This window comes from Xenopus laevis, chromosome 4L, assembly GCF_017654675.1.
Source record: "Xenopus laevis strain J_2021 chromosome 4L, Xenopus_laevis_v10.1, whole genome shotgun sequence".
In the NCBI taxonomy this organism is placed as follows: domain Eukaryota; kingdom Metazoa; phylum Chordata; class Amphibia; order Anura; family Pipidae; genus Xenopus; species Xenopus laevis.
Genome location: NC_054377.1, coordinates 75,679,427 through 75,702,599, shown reverse-complemented (window position 1 = coordinate 75,702,599; position 23,173 = coordinate 75,679,427). Strand labels below are relative to the sequence as shown.

Here is a 23,173-nt window from a genome sequence, read left to right as displayed (position 1 = left end):
GATGAATCAACAATTGTGTTTTTCTTTGCCATCTGCATTTTATATGCCAAGAGCTTGGATAACCAAATGGCAAGTCAAGCTGCTACTGCACACTCCTTTTTTACAAATAGGTAATTCATATCTGAGGCTACAGGGCAACCCTTTTGAATTAAAAAATAACAAAAGTGGTATAAAGGTGATACCTTTATTGGCTATGATTAATATAATCATAGCAAGCTTTCAGAACATTTTAGTTCCTTTTTCTAGCTGATTGTATCTCTGGAGCACAGAAGTCATGATATTTTGGCTAACTTTGAGGGGCCGATTCACTAAATTCGAGTGAAGGATTGGAAGTAAAAAAACTTTGAATTTCGAAGTATTTTTTGGGCTACTTCGACCATCGAATGGGCTACTTCGACCTTCGACTACGACTTCGAATCGAAGGATTTGAATGAAAAATCGTTAGACTATTCGACCATTCGATAGTGGAAGTACTGTCTCTTTAAAAAAAACTTCGACCCCCTACTTCGGCAGCTAAAAGCTACCGAAGTCAATGTTAGCCTATGGGGAAGGTCCCCATAGGCTTTCCTAAGTTTTTTTGATCGAAGGATATTCCTTCGATCGTTGGATTAAAATCCTTCGAATCGTTCGATTCAAAGGATTTAATCGTTCGATCGAAGGAATAATCCTTCGATAGTACGATCGCAGTATTTGGTTAATTAACCCTCGATATTCGACCCTTAGTGAATCGGCCCCTGAATGTGAGAAAAAAAATCTCTTCAGCATCTTATATAGCCATATGATATTTTCATTCTGACATTAAAATTATGCTTTCTTTCCATTATGCAAAAAATAGACTTTGGGTGGATGGGCCCTTTTATTATTTTGTTTTTTAAAAAAATTTGGGCTATACCTCCTGATCCACATACAGAATGTCTAAAATTAGTACTGGCTGTCCCAAGTACTCTTTTAATAATGAATTAATTAATCACTCAGATCCAAAGCAATACATTCTTACAACATCAGGCAACACTTCTGAAAACTCTTTAGAATTATGAGAGGCATGTTTAATTATTTAAATAGCACTTACCATAATCAGAAAGCGTGCAAGCATGTGCAAAGGAAAGCAGCATGTCCAGCATTGAAACAGTATCAGACAACTTATAAAGACAATGAATATGTTCATAGATCTCACTAAGAAGCTTACATACAATTCTGAAGGGGAAGAGAAATAACAGAAAGTTATCTTAAACTCAGTTTCAATAAGTTTTGACTATACATTCGTAACTAGGTGTTTGTAAATGTATACTGGGCCAAAGCAGTATTTCACAAGCAAAGCCCACACATTAATGTTTTGTCCATATTGATGCATCATGCACAAGTTGCGGTGGAATTACACTGGAATTCTGGGGAAAAATGCTACATTGCAGGGAAAAAATTAAAATTTTCTTCTGCAAAAATAACACTTTACTCTAAGGGGCACATTTACTAAGGGTAGAATATCGAGGGTTAATTAACCCTCGATATTCGACCATCGAAGTAAAATCCTTCGACTTCGAAAATCGAAGTCGAAGGATTTACCGCAAATACTTGGATTGAACGATTAAATACTTCAATGGAACAATTAAATCATTCGAATCAAACCATTCGAAGGATTTTAATCCATTGATCGAAGGATTTTCCTTTAATCAAAAAAAGCTTATGGGGAAGTCCCGATAGGCTAACATTGATGCTCGGTAGGTTTAAAGTGGCGAAGTAGGTAGTCAAAGTTTTTTTTAAAGAGACTACTTCGATTATTGAATGGTTGAATAGTCGAACGATTTTTAGTTTCAATCGTTCGATTCAAAGTCGAAGTCGTAGTCGAAGGTCGAAGTAGCCTATTCGATGGTCGAAGTACCAAAAAAATACTTCGAAATTCGAAGTATTTTATATTCGAATCCTTCACTTGAGCTTAGTAAATGTGCCCCTAAGTAGTTAGTTCATAAATAAGGCTTCTGATATTTGAAAACTAGAAGCTAAGGCATAAGATCAAATATTTATCTCTTTTATGATTCCAAAAGACATATCAAAAGGAAAAAAAAAGATATAGTGCCCCACAAATAAAATTAATTACTTCTGAAAACTGAGAAAGAGAAAGAGCTTTTAAATAAGCTTTATGCCTTGAGCTGTCTACTGACTTTGCTGATTCCAAGCTAGTCATTAAGGATGAAATATTTCTCAAAGTTTCGCAGCAAAATAACACCCATAGACTGAATAGAAAAGAAATGTTGCACGTTTGAAAGATGTTGCACAGTATGAAAAATTTGTGTGAAAAAAAATGCCCATTGATTTCAATGCGTTTGGAGAATAAGTTGCCGTTTCGCGCATTTTCGGTGAAGTGAAAAGGGTCACATTCGCTCATCACTACCAGTCGATCAAAACTTAGATCTACCTGTTTTGGACTAGAAGCTTACAAGCTTAATCAGCTAGCCCAATTTACATTGGGAATTAGTTTGATATATTATCTGGAATGCTTGGGACATATTTTGCCACCAATATGGATTCATGCAGTTTAGTTAGGATCAAGTACAATGTTTTGTTTGATAATTACAGAATAAAAAGAAATCATTTTAAAAAATACCGTAATGTTTGCAATTCTTTTCAGGCTATACAAATTAATAAATAATGGGTTTCAAGTACATGTAATACACATTTGTTCAGTAACACAAAAACATCTGCAAGTGCAAGAAAATATATTTTGCAATAAACTTACAGATATGACATGTGATAGATTTCTCTAAGAGATCCCTGGCATCTTTCATTTAGCTTTAATATGTCTACTGTAGTGAAACAACAAGAATTTTTTATTCTAGTTACCTGAAAGACAAAACAGATTGGCATTTGCCCTGTGTTAAAAAGAAATGTCCTGTTTTGAAGTTACAAACAGCACAAGCAAACATCTATAAATAGAGTTTAAAAATGATGATTTGAAAAATTCAGCTTGACAGCTTAAAAGGCCGTCAAACCTAAAATCTCATAGGCTTATATTAGTCATATAAATCTTTAAACTCTATGAACGTATCACTGAAACGATGACATCACCATTTTAAGTTGGATTAGTTAGTCAAAGACAAAGTGGATTCTCACTTGCTTGAGTCTGTAGGAGACGAGCAGTTGAGGTTAATATTCTCAGAATAATTTTCCTTTCATTTGCAGCAGAAGTAACACTTTACCCTAGCTAACTTCCTTTTAAAATTAGAGGCAGAATAAATCCATCATCAAGGTACAGGGCTTAGGTGAACAGGTGTACAGGGCTTAGGTAGTAATATGGAAAAGTCTTTGAAGTATCATTATTCAAAGCATTTCTTAAAGGGGACCTGTCAACCTAAGAAATAATTTCAAATTCTTTTCTATCATGTTAGTTGAGCAAAATAAACTTTACTTACACTGTATTTATTATTTAAATTTTGTTTCCTTCTGTCTTGGAATTATACAATAACAGCAAGCAGGCAGCTGCCATTTTGTGGACCCGTTTATTAAGGGAAATTGCGTATCACCCCAAAATCTTGTGTATGCACCAGAATGGGGGACCTAATGTCCATGTGCAGTGCCCTACACAATTATAGAGCCTGAGGAGGGAAGGGGGAATGTGAGGAGAGCAGTGACATGTAGGAAGTGCTGAATGGAAAGTGAAAGTAATTGACTGCCCCTCCTCTATGCCACGTTTATAGAGGCGGGGCAGGTAATATTTGATTGACAGTTTAGATATTTAAACCCCTTTATAACAGGTATGGATGTTTTAATGAAAGATATTTTCGGGGTTTCATATTTAATTTGCAAAGGACTTTCATTATGCAGCTTTTTATGTGTAGGTGACAGGTCCACTTTAAAAGAAACTATTGCATTAAAATATGTTTGAAAATGCAGGCAAATACTTTGCTAAGCAAGGTAAAAAATTATTTTTCTATCCACTTTTTAATGTAGATACAGTGGGGCTCAGTTTATAAACTTTGTGCAGGGCAGATTGGTTCGCACAGTTGGCACACTCATGCAAAAACCTGTCTCAATTGTGAGCCATTTGCGAAAATTTATTCTCAATGCGAATTCGAAAAAAAACGAAAAGACGGGTAAGTGTAATATTTTAAGCATTCAGGAAAAAGCACGGCCAGTACAACCATTTGCAAATAAATATGCAATGTGCGAACTGTATAAATGAGCCCCAGTATCTTATTCTTGTATGTTGTGAACTGCACCTGTAGAGGTAATTACATTTTTGCATTGTTTTCAATTCTAAATTCAATCCAATTGCACAGTAGATAAGAGACATAGTAGGATGAAATAATAAGAAGGCCATAACAATTTAAATTATACATTTTACATCTGTGGATAAACTTCATGTTTAATGGAGGCACACATAACTAATACAGAAAGCTGCCATAATAGTCTGTAAATGAAGCCCCACACTGCCTACTAAATGTAATATAATTCTCTACTAAAAGTAAAGAAAACTATTTTATTATAAAATAATTTAGTATAAGATACTTGTCACCATGGATGTATGCATTTAGCATTCTTTTGCTAAGACATAGGACTGCAATCCCAAAGACCCTAGACCTTTAAAAAAAACCCTAAGCCACTATCTAAGCCAGTCTTAGATAAAAGTAAGAGAAAGACATGCTTTTTTTATTAAATTACCTTGGAAGATTACAAGGACTAGAACTTACTGTATATTGGGTATGAAAAATTACCATCTGTTTACAATCCATCAGGCTAAGGCAAAAATGGAGGGCAGTGGCCATTATGGGGCATGGGATGGGATGGTACTTGAGACTAAAGTGGGAATGTAATTAAAAGTCACAGGCGTTATTTGAAATTGTGCCTTTGTGAATGTTAAGCACTGGTCGCAATGTAAAATCAGTCGCCTGCAAATATCACAATGGGCATTTTCGCTAAGCAAAGGTTTAGCGATAACACCTGCCCTGGAGTTTTGTTAAATAGTTTGTAGCTAAAAAGCCTTTGCGCTTGCGAAATTTAATTACATGCACTGAAATTTAATTACAGCCATTTGTTCGCAAACTTGAGGTCTTTAATCAGTTAAAAGGAGGCAAACATGGTTGCTCAAATTCGCAAGCATCTTTGCTCAGATATTTTGTGCTAGCAAAACATATTACAATCCCCCATTAAAGGGGTTGTTCACCTTCCAATACTGTTTTCAGTTCAGTTGTTTTCAGATAATTCACCAGAAAATACTTTTTCCAATATCTTTCTATTTTCTATTTGTGACCATTTTTCTGGATAAAAAAATCCAGACCAAAAACACTCCAGCTAGAAGTCAATGGCAGTTGTCCCTTTTACAATTTGAAAATGTTTCTTCACATTGTGATCTGTGCTGGTTTTCGTAAAATCCCAAATAGTTTAGTTAGAGAGTTAGGTCTACTTTGTATTACGGTAATAAAAAAGAAAAATTAGAATTTTAGTAAATACTCCCCTTAGTTGATACATTTTTTATATTTGGCCCTGCTGAGTAGAATTCCTTAGTTTCATTAAAGTCAGCTTTTAAAATCGATACAATATTTGCTAATATTCCACAGATACTGCTGAGAAATGTATAAAGTAACATAGCAAATTGTAAAAGATCCAAATCTGCACCTGGATTATTAAAATGCCAGACTGAAACACCAGAGAATATTTCAAATAAAATTTTGGAAAAAACAGTAACAAAATAAAAGATGGAAAGCAATTAAAAAAAAGTCTATTTCTGGTGAACAATCTGAAAACAAGTGAACTAAAAAAAGTGTTTGGAAGTGAACAACCTCTTTAAATTGGCCATACACATTGAGATTTTATTTGTTTTATGGCAAACATTCAGCTATTGATCATACATTATATTGCTCCAACCTAATACTAACATTCAGATTTACACTGATAAAGTAGGAAAAATAAATTTCTGACCATTTAATTGACAGACAACAATCTTGCAAAAGTTACATCCCAGTGACGGTCACCCATGGATATCATCAGGCAATACATGCAAAGATATTATCATTATACATTAAAGATTTTGTAACCTATTATTCTGAGCCCACACACTAAAAATTGTATGAAACTAAGTTTTGTACAATTACAGTACTTCTTGAGTAGCAACACAGTTTTATTTACAGGCTCTATTTTCTGTATTCTTTTTTACACTTTTTCAGTCAGTCCACTTACATACTGTCTATGTATAGGTGATGCAGAAAGATGCTATCTTTAGATGTAAAATAAAAATAGATTATAAACATACCTTCACAAATTCTGAAGGAAGCTGATAAGTTGTTGACATGTTTGCATCTATATTCATCTGAATAAAAAACCCTCTGGTAGTGTTAAAGCTTGTTTTTAAGGGTAGATTATATTTTTCGGACAGCTGGGAAATCAAACCTGCATTAAAAAAAACATGCTTTTACTTTAACTTTTTACTTGAAAGTAAAAATTCCTGCTTGATCTTCTTTTATTTAACACAATGCTTTTATTTACTAACGTTTGTACTTAGTTTGTTATCGCAAATCATATTCTTTTAGTTTAATCGTGGATTATAATAATTTCTCTAAATCATGAAAATGTTGTAATTAAACACAAAAAACACTGATACAAATCTTTGAAATTGAAAAGCTGCTGAGATCTAAAGGCTGTTGAGGTGATATAGAAGTCAATGGCATTTGTCCTTTTCCAGTTGTCTTTCTTTAATTCAAACTTTTAGAGGTATTTGGGGTTTTTTTGTTTGTAATTGCACAAAAAAAATGAGGATTTCAAGGTTTTCACATTAGTATTCGGATTAGTTCTGCATATTTATTCATCATGCTTTTTATATTAGGCTGTTTTAATAAATAAGTTGGCATTCATGGTATTAAAGAAAATTAGTTTTTTTCATGGTTTCCAATGCGTTGCTACAGAAAGATACAAATGTGCTGATATATGGTGTTTAAAGCAATCACAGAATGCAAAAAACTACTATTATACATAGCGAAAAGAGCATATATACACAATATTTCATCAAATTATATATATATATAATACACAAAAGCCATGAATAGCTTGTAAATTATATCCTAAAAAACAGTGAGTTCTGATGTCATCAGTTAGAAACGGTGAGTTCTGATGTCATATCTGTCACATGACTCACTGAAACTTGTGTATTATAATAAATAAAGTACCCCCAATTGCAAAATATGAGGATATTAAAAGTTACCATGGAGTTCCACGACCTGTATAAAAACACTCGGCCTCATGTTTTTATATGGTCATGGACAGCACACCAAGAAGTTACAGCAACACAAACGTTTTGAAGATAAAAAGGAGGTTTATTGGACTGAACCAACGTTTCAGTTCCTCACAGGAACTTTCATCAGGGAGTGAAAAATATATATATATATATAGTGAATAAAGTACCCCCTCTTGTAAAATATAAGGATAGTATAAGTTACCGAATTTCATGACCATATAAAAACATGAGGCCGAAGGCCGAGTGTTTTTATACAGGTCGTGGAACTCTGAGGTAACTTCTAATATATATATATATATATATATACACACACAGTGGAACTGTGGACCCAAATACAATATATACAGTGTGAGCCAATGGGTCCTGACCCCCCTAGATCAGTCAGTGATCCCCAAGTATGACCACATTTAAAGTAAAAATGCCTGCTTCATCTTCTATTATTTACACAATGTTCGATGAAACTGTTGCTACTTACATAATGTAACTACTGCATAATGGTTCATGGTATGATTTCTTACAATTACAATCAACACTCAATGAATTATTTATTTAACAAGAGCCAAGAACATACCAGCAATATCATCCACAATTTCTGCATATGTCCTCCTGGCTATATCAAGAAGTTCATTGATGTTTTCTTTGACTGCATAGCATTTTTGAGTTCTTGTATTCAGGCATCCTTTCGTGTATCTAGTTTCATCATTAATTACAGCTCCAATTTTTTCAAGAATGATGCCAAACCTGATAGAGCACAATAAAACTATTTGTTAATTACACTTATATGCACTTATATACTTGTATTATGTTCATGCCACTGAGAGACCAGTTAATGAATGTTTCCTTTTAAAAATAACCAATACAATTAATTCACAGTACAGGTGACTGACTCAGGAAGTTCAAAAGAAAAGAAAGGTGAAAATAAACAAAAGTCCAGACCTAATGGTATTAACCCCAGGGTACTAAAGGAGCTTAGGTTGCCAAGCTACTTAATTTAAGCTTCCATAACTCACTGTCTGCCATGGTGAGTGTGCAGAGCTTCTATTCTTTATATTTGATGTATATTTGATGTATATTTTATATATATATATATATATATATATATATATATATATATATATATATATATATATTTAAAACCAGGCTACCAGAGTAGCACTACTAATGAAATTGCCATATATGAGGTGAGCAGAAGCCTAGGTCTTGGGGTAGTAGTGGATGTGATCTACCTAAATATTACTTGGGACCTGGAAATCGCAGAGTTCACACATTCTAGATTCTGGATTCCACATATTTGTACTTTAATAGATATATAACAGAGCAGGCTGAAACATTACAAAAGGCGGTCCGACTTGAAAATGTTTTTCAAGTGTTCAGTTTTCTCCAGTGTTGTAAATAGATTACCTTAAACGTCTCTTTTTGATATTTTGCTTTTCAGTTTGCTCATTAAAGAACCTGAGGTTGGTTTTGTTTTGCTGATAACAGCAAAAATATAGGTTCTGTGAAAAATGTTTTAAATTTGCAGAACGGTTTGAATAAATTCTATGACTGGCAGCATACTGGCAGATGAAGTTTAACATTATGAAGTATACATTTATTTATTGTACAGCTATTCAGAATATATTGTCAGTTTATAAAAATGTGTTAATAATAATAATAATAATAATAGATAAATGGAAAGCTATGCACTTGGGCAGAACAACACAATAGCTTCCTTAAATGAGAAAGATTTGGGCAACAGTATTGTTATTTTTTTTGTATTGTGACTTATCTCTAAGTCTCATCTCTAGTCAGTTGGGGTCATTGGGTAGTCAGTATGCATAGTGCAAACAACAGGTACAGTGTGCCTGACTACATGATTGGCTGCTCATATAACTTTTTCAATTTTCAAATGTGCAGTGAGCCTTTGGTTTGTGGATTCATGGGCAGAATGAATAATTAAGGCTTATACAGGAGGTAGCAATAGGGACATGTGTTTCCTAGCACTACAGGAACCTTGAGTGGATATAGGTGTACAGTGATAAGTACCCTGGAATATCTAGGAGAAAGACCTCTGTGTGAAGAATTCAAGAAAGAGGACTGAAGCTGGAACTTAAATATTATCGGCACTGTGATATTTAATAGGACATGCCATTGTTTAGGAATCATTTTTAGGAATCATTAGTGTTGATTAATGTTTGGAATGTATACTCTAAGTAGGAAGATACAGTCATAATACACTTCTTCAAAGAAGAAACTTAAGGATAAATGGTTTGGCATGTAATTCTACTTGCAGAAAGACTGTATCAAAAACCTGAAACATTGCTGAAGTTATACAAGGTACAATATCATGCTCACATACCAGAGCTTACCATACATACCTGCTGTCTTCTAGAGAATTGTAGTAAGCCTTAAGAAGGGGTGTCTTACAATTCTTCAACACAACCTATAAAAAGAGGCACACAATTCATCATTGCAGTGTATTGTTACTCTGCTGCCTACCACTAGTTCTTGCCCAGGTGTCTAAATCTAAGAATAGCCATTTTTTTGCTAGTCTGTTCAGTAATTACATTGGGTAATTAAATGATAGAGTTGTCTATTGGCATGCATAATGTAAACAGTTTTTTTAAAATGACAAACCTAATAGACTTAGTGCCTAGTCTTAGAGGCAGGTTTGTTAATTGACAACTGCTGCAGTGTGCTTTATGGGATAAATGAAGAACACAAATTAGGCATTCAGCTTTTGTCTATAGTAAAAATGTCATAAGACCAGTAGAGGGTGTTTTCAATAGGTTCTGGCAACCTGTACACTTTTGCCAGTGGTGCCTGCTTTTATAATGCTAGAGAGGTTTATCACTTTAGTACTAGTCATGAGCATTGTTATTACATGTTTAGCTGAGATGACTGATCCACACTGGTCATTGATGAAAGGTGTAGGAGCTCTACTAGTTGCTATGAAGCTGGGGATATTGGCTCAGTTTATGGCCCCTAGTGTTTCATGACAGGTGCTGTTTGTAGACCGCCAAGCATTACATGACATGACACTTTGCGTGGCCCCCAGTGTTTCATGACAGACACAGTTTGTAGCCCCCACCATTGCATTGCATGATATGCAGCTTGTATAGCCCCGTAGCATTATGAAACATTGGCAATCACAGTGTGTGGCTGTCAATGTTTCATCAAACAAAAATAATATCCAAAAACTCTATAATAAAGTTAAAAAGCTAGTTTTATCCAACATCATATTAAAAGAATAGGCATACAGACCAACTGGTATCCCACTGGTTTCATACCCTCTGGTACAATGCCTATGGCTTTTCCAGCTTCAGGATTCCATTTGGTCATTACAGCTTTGTTACCCTTTGTTTAGTCATTCAAAAGTGCTGCAATAGTGTTAAAATTTGGAAGAAACCTTCTGTAATATCCCACAATAACCAGAAATGCTCTGACTTGTTTATTTGTTTCTTTCTACATTGTGGGCAATCTTGGATTGCCTGTTCCTTATATACCTGGGGTTTGATGGCCCCTTCCCAATGCTTCTTCTAGCCCTATAGTACACTTCCTAGAATTAGCAGTTAATCCATCTTTCCACTACTTGTACTTTCTACAGAAGGCTATCCCAGTTAGTGCTGAAAATGACAACATTGTCCAGGTGGGATGTAGGCAGAAGGGCCTTGAAAATTGTATGCATTATTCTCTGAAAAGAAGCATGTTCCCCTTGTACCCCAAAAGGCAGCACAGTGTACTGAAATAGACCATCTGGGGTAAAGAATGCTGTTATCTCTTTAGCCCTGTCTGTGAGGGGAACCTGCTACTATCCTTTTGTAAAATCAAGCGTTGTCACATACCGGACACAGCCTAACTTCTCAATTAGTTTATTCAGCCTTGGCATAGGATATGTATCAAATTTTGATACCTTTGTGGAAATCATTTCAAAATCACAATTTTCTATCAGACTTCAGAATAGCTACATCCATTATCATTTAGATTTTTGCTAAATTTTAGGTAAAACATTAACAGAAACTATGAATAAAGTAATTTACCTTTAATGGCTCTACCAGTTTTAGGGTATGCTTCAGGGAGATAATATAGCTGATCTTTGTGTCAGCAGCTTTATCCTGCTAAAAGAATACAAATACCAATGGAAAATTTAACTTCGGAAAAGAATGATTCATACTGTATCTGCCAAAGGCCAAACATTGTAAGAAAGTCACTACAAAACCAGTCCTAGAACTGTTTTTCTGCTAATTTTGTAAACCAACATGGCCATCAAACTTTCATTCACTCTGTTTTGTTATGACTGACCATATCAAATGGATATAAACATAATTGGCATGATTACAGTTTAGCTTGTATGGCAGACACAAAAGGCAGACACACTGGGGAAGATTCAATGCAGTGAAAAAAGTTATCTCACAGTTTCTCACATGAAAAGTCATGGACAAGATTCTATTCGAGGAGTAAAAACTTTTCTCCTAATTCGATTTCAACTTTTTCTTACAAACCTCAATAGAGTTTCCACATGATAAACCGTGAGAATCTCAGATTGAATCTTGTCCATGACTTTTCACGTGATAAACCTTTTCCTCAACTGAATTTAGCCCACTGTGTCAAAACAGTTAGGGGAGTTGAGAAACTTGCTTCAGATGGCAGAGCCCCACAAATTACCAAGGGCAACATAAAGCAGTTGCGCTCTCTGCAAAAGAAAAGTGAGTGACGGGGTGAGGGGGGGCTTATGAATGAAAGCTGACTCAGGCCAGGATTGCCCTTGCCTATGAATCAGTTGTATTAGTGAGGCTTCAAATAATAGTTTAGTCATGTTTCCATGAGAGATCTGGCTATTCTGCTGTCTGAGGCTACCTTAGGGCAATGGCCCATGAGCTATTTTGTCATCCATGGTAAATGTGTTCTACTGTGGGATGACAAAATGTCCCTAGTTTCATTCACAATTATGTGACTTACCGGGGGGAAAATATATCCGTTGCAAAGTAGCCGAATTTTACACAGGCATCCTCACAAGGAAACGTTGAGGCAGCTGTGCTCTCAGACACACATTTGATTAATTTGATCCTGTGACTAGTATTCCAGCTTCTAGGCATATCCACTTACAAATTTTCCTGTGACAGCTTTTATATTTATACATAGTACTTTCTCCAGTTCTTTTTGGTACCTGCCATGATCCATTCGATCTGCCTTTTGACCATTCTAACATCACTGAAAATAATAATATGGCCTAGCAATAAAGATTTATTTCAAATTATGGAAGTTTAATACTTGTGTGACTCTGAACCACCCAGATCAGAAAGTTTGAGTTATAATTTCCACAGATCCCACACTAGAGGCACAATATAGCAAATAAAAGGCCAGATTAATTTCAGTAAGAAAACCTTGTCCATGAGTTTTCACTTGATAAACCTTTTTCTCAGTGAAATTAATCTGGCCCAATGTGAGTTAAAGCAGTGGTTCACCTTTACGTTAACTTTTAATATTTAATAGAATTAAAAGTTCATTTAAAGACGAACAACCCCTTTTTTGAAGTCATTTGCACATGGATAGGAAGCTGGCTAAAGGATCAGTATTTGCAGATGACACAAAACTATGAAGCCCAATTAATTCCATCCATGATCTTGACTAACTGGCAATCTGGGCAGCTAAGTGGCATGTAAAGTCACGCACCTGGGATGTAAAAATATGCAAACCACTTATACCCTTAATGGGACTGAACTATGCAAATCCATAATGGAAAAGGACCTTGGAGTCCTTGTAGATAATAAACTTGGCTGTAGCAAACAATGCCAACCAGCAGCTTCAAGGGCAAACAAGGTCTTGAGCTGTATTAAAAGGGGCATAGATTTGAGGGAGGAGGGGGTTATTCTTCCACTGTACAGCGCTCTGTTAAGGCCCCATCTAGAATATGCCATACAGTTTTGGTCTCCAGTTCTCAAACAGGACATTATTGACTTAGAGAGGGTCCAGAGAAGGGCAAGTAGACTGGTAAAAGGTATAGGAAATATCAAGTTGGGGTTGTTCACACTGGAAAGAGGTGCTTAAGGGGGGCTATAATACCAATGTATAAATATATAAGGGGATTGTACAATATCCTCTCAAATGCTTTATTTACCAGTATGTCCTTCCAGCTGGGAAGAGGGCACCCATTCCGATTAGATGAATGGAGGTTCTGTCTAAATATTTGGAAGGGTTTTTTCTTTTACAGTGAGGGCTGTGAAGATGTGGAATGCTCTCCCTGAATCATACTGGCTGTTGCTGGTTATTCTTCCACTGTACAGAGCTCTGGTAAGGCCTCATCTAGAATATGCCGTACAGTTTTGGTCTCCAGTTCTCAAACAGGATATTATTGACTTAGAGAGGGTCCAGAGAAGGGCAAGTAGACTGGTAAAAGGTATAGGAAATCTCAAATTGGGGTTGTTCACACTGGAAAGAGGTGCTTAAGGGGGGGCTATAATAACAATGTATAAATATATAAGGGGATTGTACAATATCCTCTCTAATGCTTTATTTACCAGTAAGTCCTTCCAGCTGGGAAGAGGGCACCCATTCCGATTAGATGAATGGAGGTTCTGTCTAAATATTTGGAAGGGTTTTTTTTTTACAGTGAGGGCTGTGAAGATGTGGAATGCTCTCCCTGAATCATACTGGCTGATACATTAGATAACTTTAAAAAGGGATAGAATTGACTAGCTGATAAAAAATGGTATAAATTAAAACTAAATTGAAAACATAGTTATTTACGGTGACACAATGACATCATATGAAGAAAATTTACACACACTAATTTTTAAATTAAACTGTAAATTAAAAAGTTACTTATTATTAATTTCTTTAAGGTACAACTTGTTTTCACATACTATGTCTTGCTTTGGAATTTGAATAAGATTGGACAGGAGATTTTCTGTATCCAAAAACCTGGAAAGAACTAAAATATAATACAGTTAGGGGTAGTTTAAAGTATGTTGTTGCAAAAATACTGAAAACATTATCGATAAAGAATTTAAATATATCAATAAAATACAGGGTCTCTGAAATTAACCTTTAGTACTAAGTTTATTCAGGATAAGACTAGACCAGTGGGACACTAGGAAAAACTCAGTGGGTCCCTGCCGGCCCAGGCCCTCTTGATGGACTTCTGTATAGAATGATTACAATGACCATCAATATAAAAAGACTGTATTTCAATGTGTCTCACAATGCAGTATTTTGCTAGTGGATCACAAATATATATGTGTGTATATTTATTAAAGCATCTATTTCTAAAACTTGTGCTAGGTTAGACAGGGCATTCAAATTCATCATGTGAAGATGTGATAATATAATAAAATCAATCGCCAATAAATATAAATAAGTAGAAAATCACATTATATTAAGGGTTATTAAAGAGATTGGTGTGTGTGCTCTCTTTTCCCAGATTATGTCTAAGAGCTAAATGTTTCTAAATAACTGACTGACACACAGCTGCAGAAAGATTGCTGGGAGGGGAAACTGATTACATGTAGAAAGTTTATTCTTTCCATGAGATTAAGGTAATATAAAATAATCCAAAAAATGGTATTATATTGTTGTTGGTTTTAGATCTGTACAAATCAGTCTCTAAAAGAATTTATTTATTTGCTGCTAGTAGGAGACACGGGGCTTTCAAAATCAGTACTTTCTTCCATATATGTTTGTGATAAATTTATTTAGATGTGTACATCTTGTTACAGAAGTTAAATTACAGTAGGTATTCCTAAAAAAAAAATCAATAGTTTTTTTTTCTATAGGTAAAATACACGTACCCTACCATCAGGAAATGACCCTTAAGTGAAACAGTACAAATTTTAAAAAACGATCTTTTAAAGAAAATGAGGTGCATGTCTGGCATTAAAAGGTTAAAAGCCTAATGCTGCATTGACCTAAGAATTGCAAGGTAATATTTACAACTTGTAAACTATGAGATGTGAACTCCTGTTCTCTGTTTATTTTTTTTATTTACAAGTAAAACTGGTTTAACTCTTCTGCATTCTAAGATATATTTGAATTTATTACATCAAACAAATTGAACATATCTGACCTGACTGAAGACTAAAAAATAATTCTTCATCCTGAAGAAATTCTTGAACACAGTCAAATCGTGTGTTAATTGTCTTAAGGTCAACAAGCGGTTCTAAAATATTTGACCTTAGTCTTCGGCTTCCACCTGAAGTTTTAGTATAATTCAGAACTCCAAATAGGGTATGGTCATTCCTTTAAAAACAAATTTATAAAAAACCCTGTTACAAAATGTAGAGGAAAATGAGAATTAGCCAAAAAAATATTAGAACAAACCACTTAAATTATTATCGTGCTTTAGTCACGTATAAAGGGATATTGTTTTTAGAATAATACAAATGTCTACCCATGGCTATTATTACAATGCATATCTAATATTATTTAAAGCAGTGTGGCTTTAGAAAATATTGATTTAGTGATAGTCACTTTTAATGCTCAGTTAAGTGTCTTTTTTGCTGTTACTGTTCCAACTATTTCTATTTTCTTTTTGAGAAAAAGCAGTTGTTACATCTTGCTTTATGGCAGGAAATCTAAATAAAGGTGAATAAAGCAGCAGCACTCCGGTATCTTTGAAAATCTGCAAAACAGATACCGGAGTGCTGCTGCTTTATTTGCTACATGTATACTTTGCCCTGGCGGGGGTACGGCTTGCACCCGGGGCTGCAAGGAGCCTAATCCGCTTTTGAAGAACACTTTAACTACATTTACTAAATAAAGGTGAAGGGATAAGAGCTCTGACTAAAACAGAACAAACAAAGCACTTAAATGCATTAATGAAACCTCAACTTTGCTATTAAGTGCATCTAAAAATAAATAAATGAAGGGCTATATTATACAAAAAAACACATCATAGTCTGGGTGCTGGTAATATGAAGTATACTGATCATTCATTAGAAAAAGTACAGTCCAAGAGACACACTAGGAAACATTAGGAACTGTGAATCTTTATGGTAACTTAGCAACCAATAATGTGATATCCTGCATGCCACTTCCTGTTTTGACTTTTATTAACTTGTATAATGGTCTATTATAACTAATATGAATAATGAGTGAATCTTTTATAAATATATATAATATATGTATGTATGTGCTGCTGAATATTAAACAAAATGTTTTTACAAAAATATGGAGCACAAATACACGGCAACTGATAGTTAAAAGATTCCACCTTACACATTACCATAACCAATTACACAAGAAAATAAAAATGGTAAGACAGCAAATTCAATAAAAGTACGATGCATAATCAATTTGATCATTCATACCTGGAATCCCGCTTGTTAACCAAGAGTTCAAGGTTTTGGGCAGAGACAGAATCTATCATTGCAGTCTTTTCACTTCCTTGGAAACAAATCTTGAGAGATTTGGGAGCATACACCGTATTCTGAATGTATTCAACGTACTTGATCAAAGCAGCAACAGCAGCTAAACAGTAATATCTGAAAAATAATCAAATATTTTCTTGAGAGATTTGGGAGCATACACCGTATTCTGAATGTATTCAACGTACTTGATCAAAGCAGCTAAACAGTAATATCTGAAAAATAATTAAATATTACATAATTCTCTATGGCAATATCACACAAATTAATTAACAAAGCATATTTACTAATATGGATATACAACTGTAATGCATTAACACTGTTGTTCAACTTTCCTCCAAGTTCAGCAAATCACTATTATGTCAGCTGTTCAAGGTAAAGTACTAGCAAAACTAGAACTATTTTTCATATTTGATGCATGAAATAGCCCAAATATTTGATGTTATGTGGTACAAAACTTATCTTTTTGGGAAATGGTTCTTTAAAAGCATACTGTTCCCAGAATTCAATGTGTTTAGATTCAAATGAAAACAATGTTATACATTGTATAAATAGTGTTGTTTTGGAAGTGCTTTAGATTCTACTGCTTAGTTACAGGAACTTTTGAATGTGGAAATCTTCTTCCTGGTACACATCAAACAAATTAAATTTCTTGTCAGGCAAACACCATAAGCCTATCTTCCTTTACTGCAGGGATTATAGATATACTTCCTGCATCAGAGTCTGGTTCGACTGGACAAAACAGGATCAAGAGCTCTTTATCTGAATGTCTCACAAACATTTACTGAATGGCTGTGGCTGGCTTAATAAAGTGTAAAAGAGATAAGCAGGCTTAGTTGAGGCAACGTAAACAGGTACATAGCTATTATAAACCATATAAATAACATAAGAAAATGAAACTAACACTTTTAAGGCGGTAAAAGTAGGGAAATGCAAGTGGATTTGCTTCTATATGCGCATCATCTTTTCATATGCCCTTTGAGAAGACCAGCTACAGGTATGTATGACAGTTGCTATATATACTGTAAATAGTGTGTATATATATATATATATATATATATATATATATATATATATACCGGTATATATATATATATATATATATATATATATATATATATATATATACACTATATATATATATATATATATGTATATATATATATATATATATGTATATATATATATATATACACATCCTGATGACGGTCCCTTGAGGTACCGAAACGCATAGATGTTTATATGATTCAGTAAAGGACTGACAACCTTTATGCCGTGAGTGCTTCCTTTTATTGTTGGACTTTATATTGAAATCTTGAGAATGTTATCCTGAGAATATCTCCCTTGGAGTGCTGCTTGTTTGGACTGTGTATACTATAATATGAATATATTATGTGGACTGCTTGGGACCTGGGATTTTCTGCATAAGGGGTCTGTCTGTAACATGGATCTACATACCTTATGTCTATTAAAACATTTAAACATTAAATAAACCCGACAGAATTGTTTTGACAAGCAATGTGGATGTATGCTAGTCTAGTTAAGATCAGGCAGAGAAAAATAAATTCTATTTAGAAAATGTTCCTAAAATTCACGCTATGATACATAGCCTTCCTGTAATTCAGAGCTATCTGGATATATAACCATATCTGTAAGATGCCACAAATGGGGGCCTGAAAACAAAATCTGAAGGCCTCTGTCATAGGTTCATGCTAGCATAGAGTACTGTTCTAAGCAGAATTCTGCTGTAAATTGTTTGTGCCATTTCATTACTGCATATATTAAGAGCATTTGCATCTGAAACATGTTAGAATCTTTTGCTGAAGCATACTTGGACTGAACTTCCATGAGGACAGAACTGAATTCTGATACGCACAAACGTTCAATATACTCCAGACCTTTTGTTTCATTGAAATACTTTCTTTGTACAGCTGTAAAGGACACGTCCTATAAAGAGAAAAAAAATGTTTATTAGTATTTTTAGTATAAAAAACAGCCAATAAGCAAGTATACAATTGTCTATGTAATTTTACATTTTGTAATTAAACTCAGAAATGTAATATTTGCCATTTCTAGTCTGAAAGGGCAATTTTGACACAAGGAAATTTGAAAAGCTTGTTTCAGGTGGTACTTCACCATGGTAACTGGTAACTTTAAAAGGGTCCTTCACTCAAGAACTACTTTTTGCATATTGACAGGTTAGCTCTCCTTTAACGGGAAAGTATTAACTCTGTTTTTTAAAACAGTGCTTTACAGTTCTTTTAATTCATACATCCTCAGATGTGGATCAGTGATATGTCCTACCATAAAATAATTTTATTTCTGAATGTTTTAGTCAATATTAAAAATTTGTTCTGAACAAGTGTTTGATACATCTTTGGCCACTAGATGGCTCTGTTTATGTGCAGCATATTTACAGGTGCAGCATAATTACATGGGCTTTATAAAATGCCCGAAATGTTGTGGATGTGTACAGGCCATAGAATAAATGATATACAATATAATTTCATTTTCATGAAGAGTGCTATTAAGGAATGTTCTGTAAGAATCATACAGAGTGAAATTATACCTTTGTTTTCAAGTATTTTGTTTTTAATTTGGTAACATTCCTATATATTATTATTATTATTATCATGTATTTTTAGAGCGCCCACATATTGCACAGCACTTTAAAATAAATGTGTTTAGACTTTTGTTTATTTCCATAACTGCACTTTGTGCTCCACCTAATATAATGAAAATATTTTGTAGTCTGGATCCTGTACAAAAACAGGAGAATACCATATTATTTACCATATCCTGAATTTCTCTGGAAAGAATCCTTCATCTTTGTTTTTAGAAATAAACTCAAAGACTACCTCTTGGAGCACTTGCATTACCCTGAACTAAAAACTAGCACTTATATGGCAGTGTCACCCACAGCACTTATATAACTATATACTGTATCCTATTTGTGTTACCCTGCCATTTAAACTGATACACAGCTAACCTTGGTGGCAGTATTTTGTAATTCATTTAAGTGGCTTTACACAAGTCTTTGTCTGCACTGTCGACTAGTTATGCACCAGTGGTGCATGCATATTAGCTGGTTTGACATCAACAATGCATATGTGAGTACTGTTTGTATCACTTGTGCTGACTTGTGTCCGTGGCCACATCTGCATAAACTATATTTGTCTTATACATCAGCATTTGCGTGCATGGCAGCTGTTTTGGTGCCAGTGCTGTAAGGGCCATATCAGACTTGTGCAACAGGCTTTGGCAGGTACTGGCCCATGTCTAATATAAAGTCTGGGCCAATGAATTTTGTCCTATTCCAGCTTTGGCTTATAAAATACAGTGGTAAAGACTGTCTTTTAATGTAAGTTAATGTGCAGTTCTGTATGTAATTACTAGTTTGGAGGCTAGCCTTCCCCAGCTGGGGTTTTTCCTGCATTCTTTTTATAGCTTTCCTCTAGCTCAGGAGAGTACTTAGACAGAGGTTTGACATTTGGGTTGTGGTGCATGATTAGTATCAACACTAAAGATGAACTAAAACTCCTATCTTGGAAACACAGGGCCTACTCTGTGTCTTAATATATCAAATATACCACCCACAACAAATATATATGACAGGTTCCCAGTATCTCAGCATAGTATGTACTGTATGTGCAACAAAAACATAAAATATAATTCTTTTTACACTTACCCTATCCCATTAAAGCAAACAAACATAGCACAGCATTTGGAGGGGCCCCTCAGGTGAATAAAAATATGTAGGTCTATCATTATCGGTGTTTAGTTCCCACTGGGGAAAACGACCATACTGTTTTAATAGCTAGAGCTAGTGTTGCAGAGTTATTAGTTAGAGATCTCAAATCTAATAGTTGTGAGATCTCATATTTATCAGTATCATTCAGTGCCTTTAAGGAGTAGTTTCCAAGGGTACTGCCAAATTGGCATCATGTAAGTCAGTATGACGTGGTGTTAAATAAATACAGTCATATGAAAAAGTTTGGGAACCCCTCTTAATTCTTTGGAGTTTTGTTTATCAGTGGCTAAGCTTTCAAAGTAGCAACTTCCTTTTAATATATAACATGCCTTATGGAAACAGTAGTATTTCAGCAGACATAAAGTTTATTGGATTAACAGAAAATATGCAAAATGCATCATAACAAAATTAGACATGTGCATACATTTGGGCAACCCAACAGAGATATTACATCAATACTTAGTTGAGCCTCCTTTTGCAAATATAACAGCCTCTAGACACCTCCTATAGACTTTGATGAGTGTCTGGATTCTAAATGGCGGTATTTTTGACCATTCGCCCAAATCTCTCCAGTTCAGTTGCCTGCTTCAATTCATCCCATAGATTTTCGTTGATATTAAAGTTGGGGGACTGTGACGCCATTCCAGAATCTTGTACTTCTCCCTCTGCACAAATGCCTTTGTAGATTTCGAAGTGTGTAAGGTCATTGTCTTGTTGGAATATCCAACCCCTGCGTAACTCCAACTTTGTGACTGATGCTTGAACATTATCCTGAAGAATTTGTTGATATTGGGTTGAATTCATCCGACCCTCGACTTTAACAAGGACCCCAGTCCCTGAACTAACCACACAGCCCTACAGCATGATGTAACCTCCACCAAATTTCACAGTAGGTAGCAGGTGTTTTTCTTGGAATGCGTTGTTCTTCTTCCACCATGCAAAGTGCTTTTTGTTATGACCAAATAACTACATTTTTATCTCATCAGTCCTAAGCACTTTGTTCCAAAATGATGGTGGCTTGTCTAAATGAGCTTTTGCATACAACAAGCGACTCTGTTTGTGTCGTGAGTGCAAAAAGGGCTTCTTTCTCATCACCGTGCCATACAGATGTTCTTTGTTCAAATTGCACTGAATTGTAGAACGATGTACAGATACACCATCTGCAGCAAGATGTTCTTGCAGGTCTTTGGAGGTGATCTTTGGGTTGTCTGTAACCATTCTCACAATCCTACACATATGCCGCTCCTGTATTTTTCTTGGCCTGCCAGACCTGGGTTCTACAGCAACTGTGCCTGTGGCCTTCCATTTCCTGATTACATTCCTTACAGTTCAAACCTCTGAGATAGCTTTTTGTAGCCTTCCCCTAAACCATGATAATGATCTTTTCAGATCTTTTGAGAGTTGCTTTGAGGATCCCATGCTGTCACTCAGAAGCACAACTTGCAATTGGCCACATTAATACCTTTTCTCATGAATGGACAACCCTGCCTATGAAGTTCAAGGCTTAATAAGCAACCAATTTGGTGTTGCCAGTTATCAGTATTGAGCAGTTACATCCATTCAAATTAGCAAAATGACAAGGGTACCCAAATTTTTGCACAGCCAATTTTTCACATTTGGTTTAATTTCATACAACTGAATGCTGCTTCACTAAAAATCTTTGTTCAGAAAACTCCCCAGTACTCAGATGTTCCTGGGAAATGAAAGACATACCTGTGGTGTTTATACAAAGGGCCTGTAGGTGTCACTGTGCACAAGAGTTATACTGTGTACATATTACTTTCTATACTGCTTAAAAGTATTAGAGTTGAAGCTACTGTTGAAGTGTAATGGCTGTATGAACCTGCTAATAAAGCACTGTTATACTCTACTCATCCTTGGCTACCAAAACACAACAATACCACTGTTATCTTTTTTGTTGAAAGTGGAGTAAATTGTTATGCAGGCTGAGAAGGGTTCCCAAAATTTTTCATATGACTGTATACATTAATATTGAATTATATATAATGAAATGTGATTCTAAGCAACTTTTCAATATATATTACTTAAAATGTTGATGGCATTTATTTATTTTATTTCCTGTATCCTACCTAGCTAGTATCCACCACCATCCTAAGCTTTCATTTGTACTTTAGACATATTGCTATATGATTATAGTTTGAGTGTTTAAACACTGACAGTACATACAAAAATATACTAAAAAACACATTTTCTAGAAATATGCACAGGTATGCTTATATATACAATGCATAATGTTTTAATATTAAAAAAAGGAAGTATACATAACAATTACCTTGAAATTTTCCACGATAAGAAGGAACAGTTTACTTGCAGTGCCACTATCACAAGCAGTATTTGGCATCAATATTTCTAAAGGTGTCAGAATCTTGAGTTTTGTTATTACCTGTAATATATTAAGAGATACGTTATTTAACAATGTGAAAGTATAATTGTGTGTGAGCTTTAAAAAGTTACAGAAAAAATGTGATTTCATTGTATCGTAACGTTGAAGTTCAGATTCATATTACATTGACCATAATACCAGTGTTGTAATCCACAACCTTCAATCAACAAGAAGCAATGATCAGTCTACTGCAGAAACAATAATGAAAGCAAATATGTGGTTTCTATGGTTTTCTGCACATATTCCAATTTTCCCTGTGTCACAGTGTTGGTAAAAGGGTTCCTATCTCCTGTCCTTTAGCCAAAGTTTTTAACTAGTCAGGTAGTAACCTGCTCACTAGTTTTTTTTTAGGGATTTTTTTTTAGGGAAGACCAGGCCTTGAAACTTTTTTTTCACATTCTAAACAGCTGTGAGGGGGTTATTTATCAAAATCCACATTTCTATGATTATTTTATTTA

General features: G+C 34.8%; 1 protein-coding gene across 1 annotated transcript in view; it reads right to left on the bottom strand.

Moving 5' to 3' along the window:
* msh4.L (mutS homolog 4 L homeolog) overlaps positions 1-23,173 on the bottom strand; it is a 42,946-nt gene that overhangs the window by 5,920 nt on the left and 13,853 nt on the right. Inside the window, exons 5-15 of the mRNA XM_041590341.1 lie at positions 22,605-22,715; positions 18,392-18,507; positions 16,504-16,677; positions 15,261-15,433; positions 14,062-14,129; positions 11,239-11,316; positions 9,577-9,641; positions 7,791-7,960; positions 6,242-6,378; positions 2,732-2,835; positions 1,070-1,194 (exon numbers count right to left, since the gene is read on the bottom strand). Coding sequence (XP_041446275.1) covers positions 1,070-1,194; positions 2,732-2,835; positions 6,242-6,378; positions 7,791-7,960; positions 9,577-9,641; positions 11,239-11,316; positions 14,062-14,129; positions 15,261-15,433; positions 16,504-16,677; positions 18,392-18,507; positions 22,605-22,715 — 1,321 coding nt within the window. The remainder of the gene's footprint in view (positions 1-1,069; positions 1,195-2,731; positions 2,836-6,241; positions 6,379-7,790; positions 7,961-9,576; positions 9,642-11,238; positions 11,317-14,061; positions 14,130-15,260; positions 15,434-16,503; positions 16,678-18,391; positions 18,508-22,604; positions 22,716-23,173) is intronic.